We start from the raw sequence: 16,322 nt of genomic DNA, 5'->3' as shown, positions 1-16,322 counted from the left end.
CTAAGCAGTTCAAACCATCTGCACATTTAAGAAGGACAGATCCATGAAAAATAATATAACAACCTTGGGAAAAAATTGCAATTCCATTTTGAAACACTCTCTCAACTGCATCTTACCCCAATATTTTTTTTAACCTAAAATCTAGCAGAATGGTCTGAATAACTAGTAGCACATGTGTGCCAAGTAAAGCCAGCTCCAAAAGCAGCCTCTATTTAAGATGCTGACTGCAGTGTGAATAGCTCTCTTCACAAGATACAATGCAAATCTCCATCTAACTGGGGCAACGGATATATAATACACCCACACTTCACAGTCTCATCTTCAGATGAAAAATCCAAAGTCACAGGTATGTGAATAGATCAAACACAACCAGAAGTTGAAAACGTGGCAAACAGAACTAATCTGCACAGTATTTTCAAATTTTATTCTGAAAAAAATCTCATTAACACTGAGGAGGCAAAGTCTGCCGAGCTTTAAGGTTCATGGTACTTTTAATAAAGACTAAATATTCTTATAATTATTATTTATATATTTATATATTTGACCTTAAGGGGAGTCTAGTGCAGTGTATTCCATATAAGGCACCATAGCCTGAAGCCACACAAACCTCAGCTTAGAAAGCTTAGATTAGGAAATACAAGTAAGTGCTTAAGTAAGACTTCAAGCAGAATGTATTATGTACTGCTTGTGACCCATACCAGCTACAAGGTAAAATTCAGTGTTATTTTTAACAGTGCTTTACATATTTTGTGCTCAGTGCATTTATCAGATTAGTAGTATCTATTGTTCTATATCAGATTAGAACGAACAGGTGACAAATATAAAAAATTTGTTTTCATCCAGAAAGAGGCCAGTGGCAGAACTACAGATCAACATAATGAAATAAATGAAAGCAGAACTCAATTCTCAAATGAATCGAATAATTATGATTGGGGCTCTGGGGGCAGGGGGAGGATGTATGGAAGGAGTGGTACAAACAGATTTTTTTGAAATCTTTTTATTTCCATTAACTTCTTCCCAGGTTGATGTGTAAAATATTTAATTCTGTGAAAAAAATGAAACTACCAACTTCCATGGTAGAAAAAGATTCTCTCCATCTACCTGCTCCAGAAGTATTCAAGTACAACTTCAACCAAACAGTAGATTTCTAGCTGCTTTATACAGCAAACCTTCTCAGATGCTAGTCAAAACACATATACAGGGAAACCTACGCAAGGTTCAAATCACTAATACTGGAAATATTTTTATTCTTCAAGTAAAAACTTTTGTAAAGAATAAAGGATTCTGGGAGTAATTGTACTACGCCTCACATTCTGCCAGCTGTCAAACCAAACTAGTCCAAGCTCCAATTTTGATCCCTCTGTCAAAGAAAAAACCTGTAGCCCCTAAAACATTCACCCACAGAAAAAACTTCAGTATCCCTATGAAAAGCTTTTTGTTTCCATACACTTTCCCTGCATCTCATATTGAGATTGTTTTTCATGCAAGCCAACTGTGACAAGAGCCTAAGGAAAGCAACAAGAAGAGAAAGTTAACAAAAAGTATCCAACCGAGGCAACTGGAGACTGCATATAGCATTCCTGTTTAACACCGTTATGTAAATATGGAGAATACACATTAAATAAGTTACCCATTTGTGAAACAACTGTATTTGAATGCCAAAAATATGTTCCCTTCACAACATCCTTAAAATATTCTCTTATAGACCTACTACAGGCACTATAGCAAGCTGTAAATACATTTATTGTTCCCATCAACACTCCTGGTCACAACTTTTAACTTAAGTGATTCCATTCATTTTACATACATAAACACTCGTAGTTACTTTTTGACTATCAGCCTTGATAGCTGTATGCTAAGAGACTCACCAGTATGTTACTCCCATACACAATATACACCCTTATCTGTCCAACTTCACTCAACTGAAAAGCAGAATTTAGTAGCAGACAAGCATACACATTTCTCTCTTCATGCAGAGACGCAGTTCTCCACCATACAGTATCACCAAAGTCTCGTTACAAAAACAGCCTTGAAGAAAATCAGTTTATCCATAACATAATAACCAACCAGCAAGTTTTCCCATGAAGCTCTACCTATGCAATCATTTTTGAAAGCGATCTTAACTGAGGATTCAACGTGGATATATAGTACGCAACTAACACAGAACAAATTATGCCCTAAAGTTAACTTCTTCAGAATAACCTGTTTCATAAAACCTGAAGAAATTCCTTCTATACATGCTTTTGAGGAAACACAATTACGTGTTTCTTATAATGTCAAAGGCAACTGAACCTGACAATCCTAAGATCACTTTATAACCACACGGTACCTTTAAAAGTCACTCAAGTGTTTCTAAAAACTCAAATCCCTTCTTGAATATTGGAACTGGGGAAGAACAGAAGCATTTTTACAAATGCTTTAAGATCCTACTTAACTTCTCACTTCTGAAAGCCTATTTGCAAACTTTTACAGAGATCTAGAGTTACCTCAACACAGCATTGAACTGAGAAGATTAGTGGTTTCATTCTAATTGGGGCTACTCTACTATTAGAAAGAATTCCTACCTAAGCAATATCAAGATTTAGGAAACACAATTATATGCAGGCTTAAGGACCTTTTGAAAGAATACCATGATTCCACATTTCCATGCCCTTGTCTTCCTCTCATAAATGAGAAAATATTTTAAAAACAAATCTTTACCTTGGGTTTCCTCTTAGTGCAGCATGGTGAAGAGCATTAAAGCCATTGTTGTTGGTGATAGTAACATCTGCACCAGCTTCCAACAATACGGCCAGGATGTCGTCACGCTTTTTACTTATTGCATCGTGAAGTGGAGTGTCACCCTCAGAATCCTGAAGCCAGAAACAGCTTACATCAGGTTTTGCATGCATCCACATTAAGAAGAAACATTTAAATGTCACTAGGAAAAACTGACTACACAAAACAGCTCTTCGTTTCTAGAAGTGTGGCTATATTGGAGAGTTCAGAGCATGGTGCCTCTGATCTTGTTCTGGTTTTGCAAACGCTCAAGCAGGTAATCCCACTCTGGGCTCCCAGTTTTCTATGATTACCAGAACTCCAAACCAGAGTTTAAGTGTGCCTTGCATGTGACAGTACTGGAGATACCGGTGTAGATATCAGCTTCTGTGTCTCACATTTGGATTAATAAGTTACCCATAACATTTCTAAGTAATAGAGGACAACAACAAGAAGAACACAACAGAGGAGATTAGCCAGGCAGGGAGAAGGCAGGGAATTCTGAGTGATGATGGTGAAGATCGAGTTAGTAATTAACCATGTAAAAGATAATGCCAAAAAGATGGCATGAAATAAAAAGAAATTTTATGAAATTAAAGCTTAAAGAGAAGCAAAAATAAAATGCAGACCAAGCAATAAATTTAGGCACATCTGTCATTTTAACTGAAGCACATCATTTTCCATGAAGCAAAGGCCAATGTCACAAGCGATATTAAGCTTTTAAACTTCTTATAGCTCACACTGGATTACATTACACAAGGAAAATGAAAATATTTCTGTGATTTCATTGTATAATAGAAGACAAATAATTTGTATTTTTAGCTTGTCATTTTATTCTTCAAATATCCCAAATAAGGGGAAATACTACTTATTCCTAAAAGCAGTTTGTGTATTACTTATTCAAGGACCCAAATGGTTGGGCTAAAAAGGAATGTCCTATGATTAACAGTGAGAAAACACATCCATTTATGCTTATTTGCTGCTATCTAAGCAAACTCTCCAGATTTATGCTTCCAGTAAAATTTTAACACCATATAAGTCAGGGAGACTTTTGTCACTGACTCAACTACTAACTGATAAACACAGGAACTGAAGATTTTAGCAATACATAGTAATATGAAAACAAATCTTTAGATTCTTTACCATGAGAATCGCAGATTGACAAACAAAACAAGGCCAAATAAAGGAAACACTTGAACCAGTTTGCCAGAATTTAACTATGCAGCTTTTACCCAGTTTTATTGATCATATTTGCTGAATTTACTACTTTTAAATTAACATGCTTCTGTTTACACAGTGAATAGCCTTAAGTAGAAGAGTGATGGGCGCTTAAATTCCAGTCATGCCTCAGTCTGACTGTCCTGTGCTCTGATCCAAAGTCAATTGCCTATTCACATTTGCATGTTAGTGTTCAGACCTGCAGGATCTGAAAGTTCATTATGTTCAATGACAATTTTCCAGGTAGAGATCCACGGCACCTTCTACTGAATTTTTCAAGCCAAGTGCATTTCTGTAATCTCAAGTCAGAGATATTAACTTTAGCTACCCATAGATAATTGCATGATGCACCATTAACTTGACTAAACTCAAGACAGATGACTCCTTACTTATCTAAAGTTCAGCAAATACTAAACAGGGTCTGGATAAACATCAGCTGGCTGACAGCTCAGCCTCAGCAAGATCAAGAGAGTGCACATGAAGCCAGGTGAAAGCAGATAAATAATCACTAATATTCACTAATTTTAAGAAAGTTTGCTTTTCTTCTGTTATATGAATATATAATTTTGAAAAACTTATTGCTTTTTGACATTATAGCAAAACAAGACAGTAAATGTATTAATGTGTCTTCATTTGCCAAGGACATTACAGCTTTTTCTTTCTATTGCAAATCTCCTCCGATTTGTTTTACTAAGGCATTGTGGGAGACTGCATGCAGCTCATGCTTGCTTATTTGACAGCAAGTTTCTCCTTTACCTTCTCAACAGGAGATTCCACTCACATGTCACAGCTTCCACCACATTCATTACAGATACAATTACCTGTGTAATTATGGAACCTGAGGCCCCATACATCATGACCTTTTTGATAAAAGTCTGAGCTTTAAAAGAGAATTTGGCTAAATAGTTGTATCAATGATAGTTCAATTCTGGGAGGCGGGGAGGGGTAGGAGGGAAGGCTTCTGTGAAACATTCCACAGTATCAACACCCAAAGAAAAATGCAAAGTTGCAAACAGCTGTGGATTAGATAGCGCAAGAATGTGGAGAAAAGTTAACAATCACCAATAACTACAATCTGTGAAAATATCAATTAACGTAAACTGGCCTGAGTAAACCAAGTGCCTTTATACAGCTGCTTAGAAAACAAGTCAATTTAACAGCACTTCTATTACTGCTGGTCACATTAGGGTAGAAGATGGGACAGATAACTTTACAACGTCTGCTCCTTTCAATCCTATTGTCCATAATTATTCTATTATCTATACGCAGCATCCACACACGTCAAATGCTAAAAGTAAGTATCTAAAATGTGAATCTATTCTAATGTTTACGTTACCTGGAGACTAGGATGGCAGCCAAAGTCCAGTAAAGTCTTCACAACTTGAAGATGACCTTTGTTGACAGCGATATGAAGTGGAGTCTGTCTCCGCTTGTTGCGAGCATTCAGATCTGCGCTGCCCCGATGCAAAACCTCAATCACAGCACCCTCATCACCAAAGGCCGCATGATGGACAGCCCTGTCTCCATCTTTATCCTAAGGTAGAAACATTAGTTTAACTCAATATATTCCACATTTCATTTCAGGATGATTAATTTAAACAGAACCATGAAAATGCCTTTGAAGAAAAAAGTGGTATTTGAATGGAATTGAGGTAGTTTACTAAACTAATAAAAGAATTGATCAAACCATAAAGGATTAATAGAGAATAAAGAATCTGCGTACAGAAATAGACATTCTATATGATATTCAATGCTATACCACTGTCAACAAAAACAAACAAAAACACAATATACCACCCACCCAGTAACTAAGGGTGTTCCTGTAACCCAGGAACTGTTTAATTCCAAATCATGGTAGAAGACCAGAGAACTGTTCATATAATTAAGCTAATATATATTAGGGCTTATCATGTCTTAAGTTCATAAATTGTTTCCAAAGGAAATCTGGGAAAGATGTCGAAATTAAACGCAGGTTCTGATTCTATGATGAAGCTTCACAGCATTGAAATTCTGATTCGATTCAGTTTGCTTCAATTTAATCTAAACTGAGAATTAAGTACTGAAAGTCATAAATTTGCTAGTTAAGGTTGATTTAACATCTGCAAGAGTGGACCGTACTAGTGAGGGCTTGGACTTCATGATCTTTGTAGGTCCCTTCAAACTCAGGATATTCTATGATTCTGTGAAATCTCTGAAAATGTTAACGTTGAAATCCCTTGATTAATCAGAGTATACAAAAGCAAAAAGTAAAATTAAACGTATATAACAGATTTCAATGATATAGTAACTTCCATAAGCTAGCTGCTTGTCTAAGCTAACGTGCACAGTGGGATATCACTATGTATTTGCAGGATTTAATTTTGACAATAGAAAAACATTAGAAATTCAGAAGCAGTCAAAGTTGTCAGTTTAGTGTAGTAAAGGATCAGGAAAGGCAACTTTTCAGTATTTCTCATCTAATTAGAATCATCACCATGAGAAGAAACTTAACCACCCGCGTGACAAGTTTGTTTTACTTAATTCTGAGAGCAGTTTCACAGGGAGGTGGTAAGTTGCCTTTCCATATTTGCAGTCTACAAAGTTTCCTGAGATACTTGCTGATAAAATTCCATTTATTAAATATTCTACAGTTTAAACATATTCCAATTTTGAGACAAAACCATGATTTTATGAAATCTTAATGTATGGAATTCCTACTTTAACGAGCAGCAGTTTACAGAAGTATGCACTTTTTTTTTTCAGCTCACCGTAAAAACTAGTCATCTCAGGAGCTAACTCACACTGTGTAATTTCTATACAACAGCCTATGAATATACCTAGAAAAAGCTAGCAACTAGTAAGGCATCTTTCCTGAGACTATATAAATCTAATGTTTTCAATATAAAACAAAATACTAGAAGCACCATATTTCTATATACGCCAAGGACATAATATTGTCAGTGCTGTTAATATAACAACTGATACACATTCATTTCAGTGGACTAGAAGGCTACATATTGTTACTATTTAACAACAAGCTTCTTAAGCTGTCAGTAACGTTTTTTCTGACTAAACAAAGGCCACTTGAACTCAGAATCAAGCTGAGGTAAGCATAAAGGAGGCAACATTGACAAAATCTTCTTATGATTGAGATAATGAGAACGCTAACAACTCTACCAGATGATTACGAGATGTCTCATCTCAAAGCTGCATAGATAATGCTTTGACCTCCCTCTGCAATGCATCTAATCCTTCCTTACACTGAAGTATCAGTCCACAACTCGATTAATGCTGCAGCTTGGATCCCATAGAACAGATGAAAAGCAGCTGAGACTAGTTTACAACAGCATAAGGTGTGTACTGCAGTGAAAGTACTGCTTCTAAAATGAAGGTGTTTCACAGATGTCGCACCACAGCAACAACGTACTGCATCAAATTTGTCATTTTTGCCACTTAAGTAGAACATTTCTAGAAAGCAAAGGCGTACCAGTGAATATGAAAATTATTTCAGTACCAAAGATTGTATCATCACTTCATCAGTGATATCAACATAGCATAACCAGCTTCTAAATACAAAGCAACAGATCTGAACACACAACACTGCCAGATTCTGTCCAAGAAAAGCAATCTGTATAAAAAGATAGTCCTATTCAATCCTCTGCAACCTGGTTATGTACCATCAAAAAATGTGAACTTTTTTCTACACCCTTTATTACTCTTTTTTTTTTTGAATAGCTATCTACCAAACAAAAAAGAAAAGGCAGTTAACCTGTCATCAGTAAGAAACGTGTTAGAAAGATTAGAAATATAGTTGCATGAAGTGCAAACTATCTAAAACAAAGCCAGAAGAATTTACGAATTATTGCTGGAAAGCAATTCCAACAGAGATGTTATTCCTGTATGTAGCTAAGTTTAAAACTTTAGGGCACAGAAAGTATATATTTGAAATATTTAATTTACCTCTGCTTCTACATCCACATTCTGTTTCAGAAGCAACTTCAAAATGTCAACGTGGCCATTCTGACTAGCTGCTTGCATAGCTGTGTGTCCAGCACATTGTCCATTTACCTGGAAGCAATTAATTAATATAATACTTTGAGATAATTTGCAAGATACACACACACCCCTACGAGACACTGTATACATGCAAGTGTCTTAGAAAATTTAAAGAGTATATTACTGAATCACAACACAAGACTAGCAAAAGACTAGCAAATGAACTGTTTTTAGAAAGCTGCCTTTTTGACATCAGCTCCTCCTAGGTCTACTCTATCTTATTTTTATAGCATTAGCTAGATTGAAGTTAAGAAGTAAGAAGGATTTATTTCACACATTAAGACCTTAATGATAGCTAGATTAAAAAATATATATAGATTACCTTTGGGCCTCTGTAAAGGCAAGGTTTTGAAAAGAAGCCTCATAATGATGCCTGCTCTCTGCTTTAAGTTATACTTAACTTCATTTTCTAATTTACGTCAGTGACAAAAGTCTATCTGAACAAAATGCCATGCTTTGTATAATCTTGAGCTACAAACTAGCCCTCAGAATTGATGGAGTTTAATCCCTCTCCTACAAGGATACCTACTGCTGTAGTGAGAAGAAAAATCTGATTTTATAACATTTTCTCTGAATCAAGTCCTTAAACATTTTCTAATTACGTAGTAATGTGATTAAACAATTTGGTAAACAGTATCTGAGAGAGTAGATTAGATTATCTATCCCATGAACATGGGAAAAAAACCACAAAAATCCACCCATCCAAACCTACCCTCCCTCCTACTCTCTAAGAAGAAAAGAAGTTGAAGACCCTTCATTAATTGTGAGTGTCTAACTCTCTGCCCTGACTCTGGAAGACACAGGACTGAAGACATTTTTATTCACAGCAGACAGCATAACAAAACTTGTCCAGTGAAATAAGGTATAAGCAGCATTTTCAGACATGCCTCTGCACAATTCAAAGGAAAACAAATGGAAGATGATGCACTGGAACAAGGTGTATTACTTCTCTTCAGGCACACTACTGATTAGCTAAGGTTATCTATTCCTCCAGCATTACAGGTCTCCCTGTAACTCACATCCACATCTGGTCTCTTCAGCAGATCTTCCACTTTAGCAACATCTCCATTGGCAGCAGCTTTAACCAATTCTTCATTGAGATCTCCAGATTCTTGAGTTTCAAATAATTTCTTCAATAGCTGGGACAATCTCTCTGCAATTATTAAACAAACCACATTTAAGACTACGATTCTAGCCGCAAAAGAACAGAAAAACAATAGTAAAATTTGTCACATTTCTAAAGACATGTAACTAGTGATACACAAACTACCTTTAAATTATTATTGAGTTTTGAGTAAATCCTGAATCCTACTAATCCCCTTAAATAGTTGAGACTGTTGCATCAAGTATTTCAGAATGAAAGTTTTTTTTAAACCACAAATAACTTGTCTACCATGAAATACAGAAAGGAGGGGGAGCAGGTAAAAATACAGATTTGCATGTTGATGTATCAGGATTCTTAGTCTTCTGTCTTAACTTTGTCCATTTCCTGCCCTTATATATCCCCTTATATATACTCTTATTATAGTCACTGTGACTTTGTCCTTTTTCTTTTTCCCCCCTTTTTTTGGAGAAAATTCTCTGTATCTATGCTCATAGTCCCTACGAAAAAGTCTAAAAGCCTATGTAGAAAGATTTCTTGACATTGAAGTAAATATGTGAAGGGGAAAAAAACAGCTATGACGAAGAAAAAAAGACATTCCAGTACAATTCATTAATGAAACAGTCAACAGAACACAAAACACGTATTGGAAAATCTTTCTGCCATCAGTATTATGATGAACAAGAGCAGGTTCAACAGAACTTAAATGTGATTATGTAGCCTAAAAAAAATCCCACTATGATTAACCAAAGCACACCTGATTAAGTTTTAAGACAAAACCTTTAAAGAAAGAATGTTATCCTGAGTAACTGCTTGTGACAGATCCCTCATTTATGCTTGCTATCTCCAACCTGCTTTAAATAAGAAATATGCTGCTTCCTTCTCCCACTGACACTTTCTTCATGCCTTCCAGCCTGTTCCAATCTAATGTCCCTTCTAACCATTTCAGCTTTAAAGCCTGCAGAGCTGATCTCCAAAGATATACTTGCACTGTAGCCAAAGATAAACACATATTCAATCTGGAGTTTTTGCATCTATCAAGATAACTATCTCCATGCTTACTGCAAGCTTCTCCTTTCATCTCTCTATGAAGTATAATACTGGATTAGCCAAATATCAAGTCTGAGTTTTATTAACCTTACATACAAACTCTGTACCAGTACTTAACAATTTTGTGATTAACACAAGTACTTGTCACACATACATTACTGGCTATTCTTCAAACTTACCACCAGATGCATTACTTATAGCAGATCCTGCTGATGCCACCTTTGAGACAGCTGCTGGATTATACGTCCAAGATGTCCCACAAACCTCTACCTTTAAGTCACTGTCTGAATAGATCTGTTGGACACGACCAACTTTACCCAATGTCTACAATGAAGGAAACATGTGAAGTAAATACACTAAGAATATTTAGAAATCTGAACATTATAGAAGACAAATTTTATCAAGTCAGTTGTATAATAGTACAGTTGTTAATCCTTTTATGAGTTTCACCAGACTAAGCAAGTATTAAACATTGTTTGGCAAAATCCACCTTCTCTGAGTTAGAAGAAAGTCACAGTTTCACATCCTCCAGGTATTACTAAAAATCATAACCAGAAATATTATACAAGTTGATTATACATCCTGAGTCCAAACATAAAGCTACTTACAGGAAGCATTGCTTCAGCCCACTCTCCGTGACCTCTCTGAAGAAGCTTGATTCGCTCCAAGTCATAGCACACTTGAACAAGGTCACCCACTTGAAACTGAGAAGTACCTCCTTCTGCACCTTGAGCAGCATCTCCACTTCGGACAACATTGGCTTTGGTGAGAACAGCTGGATTAAATGTCCACCTAGACAAAGAATCATTTACAGTAGATTTTAAACTTGGGAAGTGAAGTGGATGTTAAAAAAGATGGATAAATAAACTAGATAAGGTTCTGCATATATGCCCAAAAGCTTTCTGCAAATTGATGCTGCAGCGTATGTTGTTAACTACTTCTTGCCCATATGAGTGAATGTAGCTCATTAGTAGAATACTGCCATCTTCAGAGAGATAAATTACTGAAGCAAAGAAATATCTTACAAGCTAACAGCTCACGACAATGTAATACTCCTGAAAGTATTTTTTAATTATTATTATTATTTTTCCAGGGCAAGAAGGAGATAAGCCAGACTAATTGGAAGGGGAAAGATTCAAGTTGTCTCACAAAGGATTGTACTGTCAAGAAACAGCAAGGGAAGAACTTTGGATGTTGCCCCTTTTCTCCCAAGTCAGAAGATGCAACATGGAATTATAAAAAGATTCTCCAATCAAACGCATGCTTGAGATGCATCTGAATTTTTAACTAAGCTACTCTTATTTTTACTATCAATTTTATTGGTTTACAGAAATGTAGCTGTTTTTATGCTTGATTATATTCCAGTATTTAATATGGTAGTCTGCCCTTTACATGTTATTTGGTCTGGGGTTGACTTGCATTCAACTGTTTGATCTTGTCAAGAAGCATCAGGTGATTGATAAAAGTCAAGGAAAAAAATATATAGATTAGCTCCTTTCACTGCCTCTACAGCCACAATTATCAGACAGAATGGTACTTGCATCCCTATGGCTCACGTTAGTTGGGAAAAAAAGATTTGTTTCCCATTATTTGCAACATTAACAAGCAATATCCAGAGGGAAAGTCTGAATAACGCAACACTAATCTTGACAGATATAAATCTCAATACTTTTTTTTTTTTTAATAGATTAGAGTGGTGGGCAATCACTAACCACATGAAGTTCATCAAGAGCAATGACTCTTAGCTCTTTTGGGACAAATTAAATAGGTCAGTCTCCAGACAACTGAAATAATAATCTACTCATGGCTGCTTTTTAAAAGAGAAAACCAGTACCTGCAAGCAAGATGACAAAACCATCTGTCCATATCAGCTCAGATCTATCAGTACAGTTGTGTTTGAATGGAAGCAGCTCACAGAACATGAAATCTGGCCTGAATTGAGTGTTTTTTGGCAACAACTTCCCCAACACTTCCTATTCTTGCTTCACAGTTACACAAACTAACACCCCATTGCACAAAAAAACGCTAGATACAGATCAAGTCAACATATCTGTGTTATTAGATGAGATTCCCAACACAGACATTCATCACCAGTTCTCTTAACTCATTTTCCTGAAACTCTACATTGCACTGCTATTACCATTCTCCTTGAAGACATGGGATACTTCATAATAATAAAACAAAAAGGTACTGTGTAAAACACAACATTTTGGAAATAAGATATTCCACAACTTCATTATTTTGGACTCAACCTTTTTCTAAGTGTGTAAGGCAACAAACCTCCCTGTCCTACTACAGCTTTAAATATGTATATATGTATATATACACATATATTTAAAGTCCTCATTACGTATTTTAAAAAATATATAAAAATTCTCAGAGATATTTTAATATACACAAAAGGAGAACAGAACCTTTCTGGCAGTAAGCAATCACACGTGCCAAAGGCAAAGAAAAGTTTGTGATAATCAGTGACAAAGGCTAGAAAACAAACCTGTTGCCACTTGGATATTGTACTACAATGTCATGATCCTCATCAATGCCACAGACTGTTCCAGTTGTTGTTAAGGTTTCAAACATGCCATCAGTCCATCCTCCATGACCATGCTGCAAAGACTGTACAATTTCCAAATCAAGGTCAATGTTTACAAGATCACCAATCTGCAGACCACCAGGATTTCTGTTACCATTTTGCTCACCTGAAATGGAAAGGAAGTTGTTCACATGACCACAGTAATTTTTCAAGCAATCTGAACTACAGAAATTCATCACAGAGCTGATAACCATGAGATTCCGTGTCTATGAAACTGTAGTGGTCAAGAGCTAAAACAAATACGAACACGTTAAAAACTCTGAATCTCTAGATATGAAATAATCTATTTCTTGTTGAGGTTTCAAGCTAAGTAAAAAAAAAAAAAGGTAAATACTAAGTAGTTCTTCCACTATGGTCTCTAACCAAGTTGTAATAGCTATCACATGGTGCTAGACATCTCGAAACATCAAGCTCCGATAGTTTTGAGGTAATCATATGCAAAATGTCACCTATCCATTCATAGGCTGAAACATGGGCAAAATGCCCATAGAAAGTGGTTTCAAATTTGGTCAGTCCCTGAATGGAGAAAAAGAGCTGACAAAAGACTATCTCCAAAATTAATAATGAAAGCGTCTTTAGCGTTCTAAGTAGAGATATGACTACAAAAAAAGAAAACTCACAAATTTTTGTGCAAAAAACCTTTGCCACGGACAATGCTTACTTTCTAAAGACATCACCACAAAAAGTCAATAGCTGATGGAAAAGAGCATATATTCACACAATCTGCGGTAACTGATGAGAGAAGAATCTTGCACAACTGCTCACTGATAGAAACGGAGGACAGTATCTGCTGCTATCCACAGAATAGCAGAGTGACAACTATAGAACTCATGTAGATTGAATTCAATGACAATATCGGTGGCAAGGGAGAGAGGGTCAGAATTCCTTTAACAATACTGTTGCCTAGCAAGAGAAAGTAAGAGAAAGGGTCCTCACACTGTAATATAAAGTAGAAACAAATAGTCTGACATAAAGATGAAAACATTCTTTGAAGGGAGACCAGTTCCAGAGACTGAAATCCATGCCAGATGTAGTTCTGCAACTAGCAATGCCAGCAAGTCTGCAGAGGACAGAATGGCCAAGAAAAGACTTCGATGTTGCTGAAGAAGAAGCTGCTGTGGAAGGAAGCATGCTTGTGAGTGGATGCTCACTGTTCAATGGACTTTGATTTTTACGACCACCCATGCTGTCACAGTGATCTCTTTCTGTCCTGGTCTTTGTTTAAAGGACATACAGATAGAACACTATTTTCAGTCTGCATCCTTTCCCTTTGTTAAAAAAAAAAATCTCACAACATTGTGAACAGCCACTTCTGCAAAGGACAGTAAGTTAAAGAATATTTTTTCAGAAAAATTGCCGATATGGAACTCCTTAGGTAGAAGACTATTCAATAGAAGGCACCACAAACTTTGCAGAGACAGGCCTGATTAGACAGGGAAGTCTAAGAAAGAAGAGTAAAACCAGCAAAACAGTAAAAACAGCAGGGAGTTCTAGAAGTGTTAATTGGAGAAAGGGATCTCTGGAGGCTACCTGGTCTGAACTCTTTGTCTACGCTCTGAAAGTATCTGTCCAGTTTCTGACAAAACTGTGCTAGCAGCACACGCTGTCTTTGTTGTTGCCTCATCACCACTGATAAGAGGGAGATAAAAACTTATTCTGTTGCCTAATACAGCCCACTATCCAATTTGCTTTATTTGCAAATAAATTATGGCACGCTGCCATTAATTTAGTATTCACTGCAGCACGCAGGTCTTCCTCATCAAGGCTCCTCACTAAGGCACTCACAATTCCCAGTTTGTTCTGGTACATGGGGTTTACCAGCAAGTGTGCAAAATTCTGTTTGAATTCCTCGAGGTCTCCATTTACTGAGCTCTTCACTCACTCAAGGTTCTTCTGAGTAAAGCCTGACTTCCAATCACACCGTTCCATCAACTTCCTGTCACCTGCAGGTTTTCTGGGACTGCGTTTTGCCTCATCACAAAGGTCACCAATGAGGCACTAAATAAAATCAGTAGAAAGCATACTTTTAAAGTTAGAACCACAATGATTACAGGGTGTGCATAAGAACCTACATTTACCTGTGTAATAAAGAACCTATTTTCACGTCCCTGTTTATGTCTAACTGAAGAGACAAAATTAATTTTAAGTACTCAGAAAAAACACAAAGTTCAGAATATTTCATCTTTTTACTTCCGAACAATTTCTCCACATGACAGCACATAGCCAAGTGCTGACTTTTTCTTTTCTAACCAAGACAGACCTTTACTGTTTTCACCTTTTCACCAATGCTGTCAAAAAGAACAGAGCTTGAAGGTAATACTTTAAGGATTTGCAACGGGAATTAAACTAAGACAAGCAAATAGAGAATTTTCATCACTTTAGAAAAGCCATTATCATCAACCAATGTTTTTTGGGTTTTTGGTTGTTTTTTGTTTTGTTTTTTAAAACGCACTGAAGTATAACTAACTGAAGAAGAAAAGCACAATTTTCTGTAGCATCCCATTGTATGACCAAGTGTTTTACCAAGGAAATAGATACTAAGATAAATGAGAAGTTTGTACTCAGTAATTCATGAACTTTATTCCAATTTGCCCATATTTCACAAAACACAACATCTGACAGTTATCTTTGTAGTACACTCTGCTCATGCCTACAGCCCAGCTAGGGCACTAAAAGTCAGTGCAAGAGTAGACAGGGGAGGCTTCAACCAAGATTTCACAACAAATACTACTTATTAGTATAAAAATAATAGGTTAAATTACACATTCAAATGACTCAGCTTATGTATACATTAACTCCACCATGTATACTATACTAAACATATCTGAATATTTAAAAGTGGTTGGGCAAGGGAACAGGCTGCACAGGGACGTGGTGAAGTCACCATCACTGGAGGCGTTCAAGAAACATTCAGATGTCATACTCAGGGACATGGTTTAGTGGGCAATACTGGTGGTAGTTGGACAGCTGGACTAGATGATCTAAGAGGTCTTTTTCAACCGTAATGGTTCTATCATTCTAAGTCTTTTAAGAACGCATAGATATTTGGCTCCCTAGAAGTACAGGGCCCAACAAGTGATTACTTACTACTTATTCAACACTTAACAGTACCCTCACTGTTCACTTGGTCCATTGATATCAAATACATTGAGGAACGAGTTACAATTTACTATTAACACATAGAAACGCTACCATTTACATTCACTATAAAGGACAGTCATTTTAGATTAAATTTGAAAAGAGAAAACAAGACTACGTATAATTAATGCAGATCAAGGCAAATTTACTTTGTTTTCAACTCACCTAACACAGGACAATGGTCTCTGTAGAAAGAGCCTCCTTTTGCATCTTGGACGCATTTCAGGTCAGACTAAGGAAAGAGATGAAGACAACTTTAGACCTTACTGAGTTTCCTGGTTAACATAGGTCAGTGAAACTAGAATTCTAGAATTGAAATACACTCAATTAAGCACAGCTGAAAATTGTGGGTACAAAAAAATGCCTCATGAAAGTCACTAATGCAAATAAGCTCAAATACTTTCCAAGTTGTCAGCCCTGACATTCTCA

At 36.3% G+C, this 16,322-nt stretch overlaps 1 protein-coding gene across 3 annotated transcripts in view; it reads right to left on the bottom strand.

Moving 5' to 3' along the window:
* MIB1 (mindbomb E3 ubiquitin protein ligase 1) overlaps positions 1-16,322 on the bottom strand; it is a 72,536-nt gene that overhangs the window by 37,416 nt on the left and 18,798 nt on the right. For all 3 annotated transcript variants that reach the window (XM_021386031.1, XM_021386032.1, XM_021386033.1), the window contains exons 5-12: positions 16,059-16,125; positions 12,657-12,861; positions 10,771-10,954; positions 10,342-10,486; positions 9,030-9,163; positions 7,915-8,022; positions 5,312-5,509; positions 2,701-2,852 (exon numbers count right to left, since the gene is read on the bottom strand). In XM_021386031.1, coding sequence (XP_021241706.1) covers positions 2,701-2,852; positions 5,312-5,509; positions 7,915-8,022; positions 9,030-9,163; positions 10,342-10,486; positions 10,771-10,954; positions 12,657-12,861; positions 16,059-16,125 — 1,193 coding nt within the window. The remainder of the gene's footprint in view (positions 1-2,700; positions 2,853-5,311; positions 5,510-7,914; positions 8,023-9,029; positions 9,164-10,341; positions 10,487-10,770; positions 10,955-12,656; positions 12,862-16,058; positions 16,126-16,322) is intronic.

This window comes from Numida meleagris, chromosome 2 (assembly GCF_002078875.1).
Source record: "Numida meleagris isolate 19003 breed g44 Domestic line chromosome 2, NumMel1.0, whole genome shotgun sequence".
NCBI lineage: Eukaryota > Metazoa > Chordata > Aves > Galliformes > Numididae > Numida > Numida meleagris.
The sequence above is the reverse complement of the archived record's forward strand: the minus strand, read 5'-3'. Positions and strand labels throughout refer to the sequence as shown.